Source organism: Austrofundulus limnaeus, unplaced genomic scaffold, assembly GCF_001266775.1.
Source record: "Austrofundulus limnaeus strain Quisiro unplaced genomic scaffold, Austrofundulus_limnaeus-1.0 Scaffold9, whole genome shotgun sequence".
Taxonomy (NCBI): Eukaryota; Metazoa; Chordata; class Actinopteri; order Cyprinodontiformes; family Rivulidae; genus Austrofundulus; species Austrofundulus limnaeus.
The window spans coordinates 496,409-500,230 of NW_013952411.1; the positions used below are offsets into that span (position 1 = coordinate 496,409).

General features: G+C 35.8%; 2 protein-coding genes across 2 annotated transcripts in view; one reads left to right on the plus strand and one right to left on the minus strand.

The window, feature by feature from the left end:
* dcaf17 (ddb1 and cul4 associated factor 17) overlaps positions 1 to 3,171 on the minus strand; it is a 5,557-nt gene extending 2,386 nt beyond the window's left edge. The window contains exons 1-9 of the mRNA XM_014001311.1: positions 3,017 to 3,171; positions 2,827 to 2,930; positions 2,474 to 2,564; positions 2,206 to 2,342; positions 2,039 to 2,117; positions 1,660 to 1,749; positions 1,471 to 1,578; positions 1,192 to 1,294; positions 937 to 1,076 (exon numbers count right to left, since the gene is read on the minus strand). Coding sequence (XP_013856765.1) covers positions 937 to 1,076; positions 1,192 to 1,294; positions 1,471 to 1,578; positions 1,660 to 1,749; positions 2,039 to 2,117; positions 2,206 to 2,342; positions 2,474 to 2,564; positions 2,827 to 2,930; positions 3,017 to 3,145 — 981 coding nt within the window. The 5' untranslated portion in view covers positions 3,146 to 3,171. The remainder of the gene's footprint in view (positions 1 to 936; positions 1,077 to 1,191; positions 1,295 to 1,470; positions 1,579 to 1,659; positions 1,750 to 2,038; positions 2,118 to 2,205; positions 2,343 to 2,473; positions 2,565 to 2,826; positions 2,931 to 3,016) is intronic.
* Positions 3,155 to 3,822, plus strand: part of mettl8 (methyltransferase 8, methylcytidine) — a 7,232-nt gene continuing 6,564 nt past the window's right edge. Inside the window, exon 1 of the mRNA XM_014001323.1 lies at positions 3,155 to 3,243. The gene's annotated coding sequence lies outside the window, so the exon portion shown is untranslated. The remainder of the gene's footprint in view (positions 3,244 to 3,822) is intronic.

Genomic DNA, 3,822 nt, shown 5'->3' on the forward strand with positions numbered 1-3,822 from the left:
GAACAGTGGTTGCTTTGTTTCCCCGATGTATAACTGGTCGCAGTCCTCCTGGCACTTAACAGCATATACAACATTGCTCTGTTTGTGCCGGGGCATCGGATCTTTGGGGTGAACCAGCCTTTGCCGTAATGTGTTTTGGGGTTTGAAAGCCACTGGGACATCATGTTTAGAAAATAAACATCTCAATTTCTCCAAAACACCCGCAACATACAGAATAACCACTGGTTTGGGTCTGGGTTTGGATCAATTTAGATCAATCTTTCCTGGTAGTGAAGCAACTTAAACAGCCTCAGTTTAAAGAAATAGTTTAATTTTGATCCAAYTCATGAGCAATCGCTAGTCTGAATAAAGCCAATGTGGATTACTATCATCTTTTTGATTTAGTAGCAAACCCTAACACTTCTAACAAACCTTTACACCATCCTTCAGTGTTGCATTAAATAGTTACTCCAGCAGAAATACTTAGTGGTAGGAATCTTCAGACAAACCACAATTAAAAATTATAGAGCTGCAATGATCAAATAAAGTGTAATCTACAACATGTGAGATATTAAATGATTATAATTACTCCACAGAATGAACCTCATTTCATTTAATCTGAGCTCTCACTTTTATTGGACTGATTAATGACCAACTGTGTGGAGGTGAAAGATTTGGTCTTTAAGCCAGTTTTAGTGTATCAAAGTGTTTTCATGCCAATCTTTATTATGACATTTTAGAACAACTACTAAAAAAATAGWTTTTTTTTGCCTACAGAGAACAATTTCAGAACTTATTTAACTTAAGAGAGACATAAGTCTGTTTCTTTTATTAATGGACTCTGTAAACTATGTCTAAAATATTAAATAACCAAATATCACAATTGGGAGTATTCTTTAGACTTTTAAACTATAAAAYAATTGTGTTGTAAAATGAAGAAGACTTTCTAAAAAATACCAAAGTGCCATCCTTGAGGGAACAGATGTGGTGAGTCCCCCTCTGATTTTTTTGTGGTGGAGTGTAAATGAAGTGCCACGGGTAGCCGCCAATCTGGACACCGTCATTAGAGCTCGCTTCAAAAAGTACCGGCAGAGAATCTGTGACATACAAGAAAAAAAAAAGATACTGACAGAATCAAACAAACTATGTTACTTCCAGCCAAAGTAACACAATAACACAAAACTACTGGTCTCAGCTTACAAACTGACTCACCTGTGATCTGAATGTTAACTGGGATGCCAAATGGAAAATCTCCTACTTYTTTACCTCCGAGAAGTGAACTCTGCTTTCCCAGAGTTATTGTTTCAGTTTGGTACTGTAAAAAATAAAATAAAATAAAATAATAATAATAATAATAAATAAAAAACATCAAATAAATCACAAAAACAAACTTGCAAACAGCAAGGTCAACCAAAATGAAAACTTTTGATTTTTAACCAAAGTGTTTTTTTAAATGCAGTTTTCAACAAAACATAATAAATACATACATACCCTTTGGACAATGTGTTCAAAGCTGAAGAGTCTCACTTTCTTGTTGCTGTAAGACACGGCGAGGACCCCCTGAGACATAACAACATCAGTAATGCCACTTCCAAAACCCTGAAAAGAAAATCCTTCACACTTTAAAAACATTCAAATCTCAAAAGCTTGATTAAAATAACAAAACAAAAGCCTGCACACCTTTTTGTTGATCTCAATAATGCCCACAATTTGTAAAGGGAAAACATGAAAAACAGCCAGATACATAAATGTATTGTAAGAGATACCTGCCTGCAAAAAAAAAGGGTAATGTGAATTAATTCATCCATTCATGCCATCACTAAACATCTGATAAGACAATTACTTAAATATACAATTTATATTACGTTAAACTTCAATTCCTAAAGTTTTTTTTTCTTTTTAGTTTCAAGAAGTAAATTCATGAACTCTTGAAAATCAATTACTGCAGGTTTATGAGAATTTTATTCTTCGTAGAAATCTAATTTCTCTCACAGATTGTGTGAATATGCTCACTACAAAATACATTCCAATAAGCATACATAATAAAGTGCACAATTACCTGTCTCCCTAAAGGTGTTTCTTTGTTTTGAACAGTTTTAACATAAAATGTTTCTTGAGAAGCATTCCAGCCAAGATATCTACAAAACAAAAATGATTTTGTAAGTTTTCAAACGTCAAAATAAATTCGTAAACGTGAATAAAACAGGTTACATTCAATCAAGATACTTGAAGTTGTAGTTTGGAGAGAGGTAAACACTTTGAAGCTCTTTTCCCGTTTCAGTTGAAAAGCGACGAAGCCAACTGTTGGCTGTCAATGCCAAGAGGCTGGGATGGTGATCTGTGGGGGAAGGTAACGTTTTTTCCTACAAAACAAGAAAACAATAAGTAAACAAACAAACATTAGTCTGCAGTGGATTGCTAAAATGTTTTAATAGGAGGTAGTTCCTTGGTAAAAACCTTGTAAGTAACAAATAAATGAAAGAGTTTTACTTACAAGTGGACACTGACATAGCAGGGCATCTTCAATTTTCTCCTGTTTGGATCTCTTTGGCAGTTTGTACAAACTTTGAGGCTCAGCATGAACACTGAAAATACAAAATGTTTTTTTTTTCAGGCATGTTCTGCCACAGGTCTCTTCATGAATTGCATTATATAAACAATGTGCAAAATAACTGTGCTTTTAAACAGAGTCTATTATATTCACATAGGTTTTACTGTATAAACTAAAGCCATTATCCATTAGTCTGAAAATTAGGCCAATGTGGAAGTGCATCAAACAGGGCTTTATTAGAAAATAAAAATATCAGGACTGTACAAAAAAACAGTTCAAGTGAGATGTCTACTCACCAGCTGTAGCAGTTTTGGTAATTTTCAAAGTAGATGTTCCCATTCTCATACATTATTGCCGATTTTGAGGTCTTGCTCCATACTTTAACGAAACTCCTACTGTCCTAAAATGTGACAATAACCRTGTAAAACACACAAACATACGTTTTAATAAGAGATTAAATATTTCAACGCACTATGTGTTCATCACCTGAACGAGGATGCCTCTGAAGATCTTTAAACAGCGTCTGTACAAACTCCCAGCATCTGTGATACCTCTGCTCCTCAGGCTCAGCAGCTCAGCGGTGTTTACGGAGCTCTTCGTCCTGCGTGGCGCCATCAGCAGGTCGAAGAAGTATTGCCCTACAGGCGGAGCTAATCCCGCAGCGTGGCAAACTACAACTACAAGACCCGAACTGTGGCCCGAACGACGCACAGGTAGTGACTACGTAGTTCTCCAGTTGTAACTATCCGCACAAACTCTGAATAGCATCAAGTTATCCCCGCGATCAGAAAACTTCAGCTTCAGTCACTAGCATTGTTGTTCAAAGCGTGTGTATTTATCGAGCTATAAGGCATAACGGATTTTAACAAATTCTAAATTTGAGATATTTTTTGTAAAAAAAAAAAAATCGTGTAATCCGTGAAAATTCATCTCTTTCTTCCATTGATGTTGTTGCGCAAATTAGCAATTAGCTTTACCATCCCATGGTTTACAATTGTCTTCTTCTACGGAGGAATTAGGCGCACTTACGCTTCTCCCTTAAGAAGTGTAGCGCCATCTATCGACGGCTGATGGGTACTACAAATGATTATTACCTCGATTTTTACCCTGCCTGCAATGCTTTAGAACAGTGGTTCCCAAACTTTTTGTCTTCTGACCCACAAAATATCCATGGCAAAAACTTGTGACCCCAAATATTACTGGTCTGAGTACATGAGCTCCGTTAATAACCCTAAAAACACAGTTTTTTTGACAATCTAAACAGCTTGTACACAAATATACTTATTTTTACC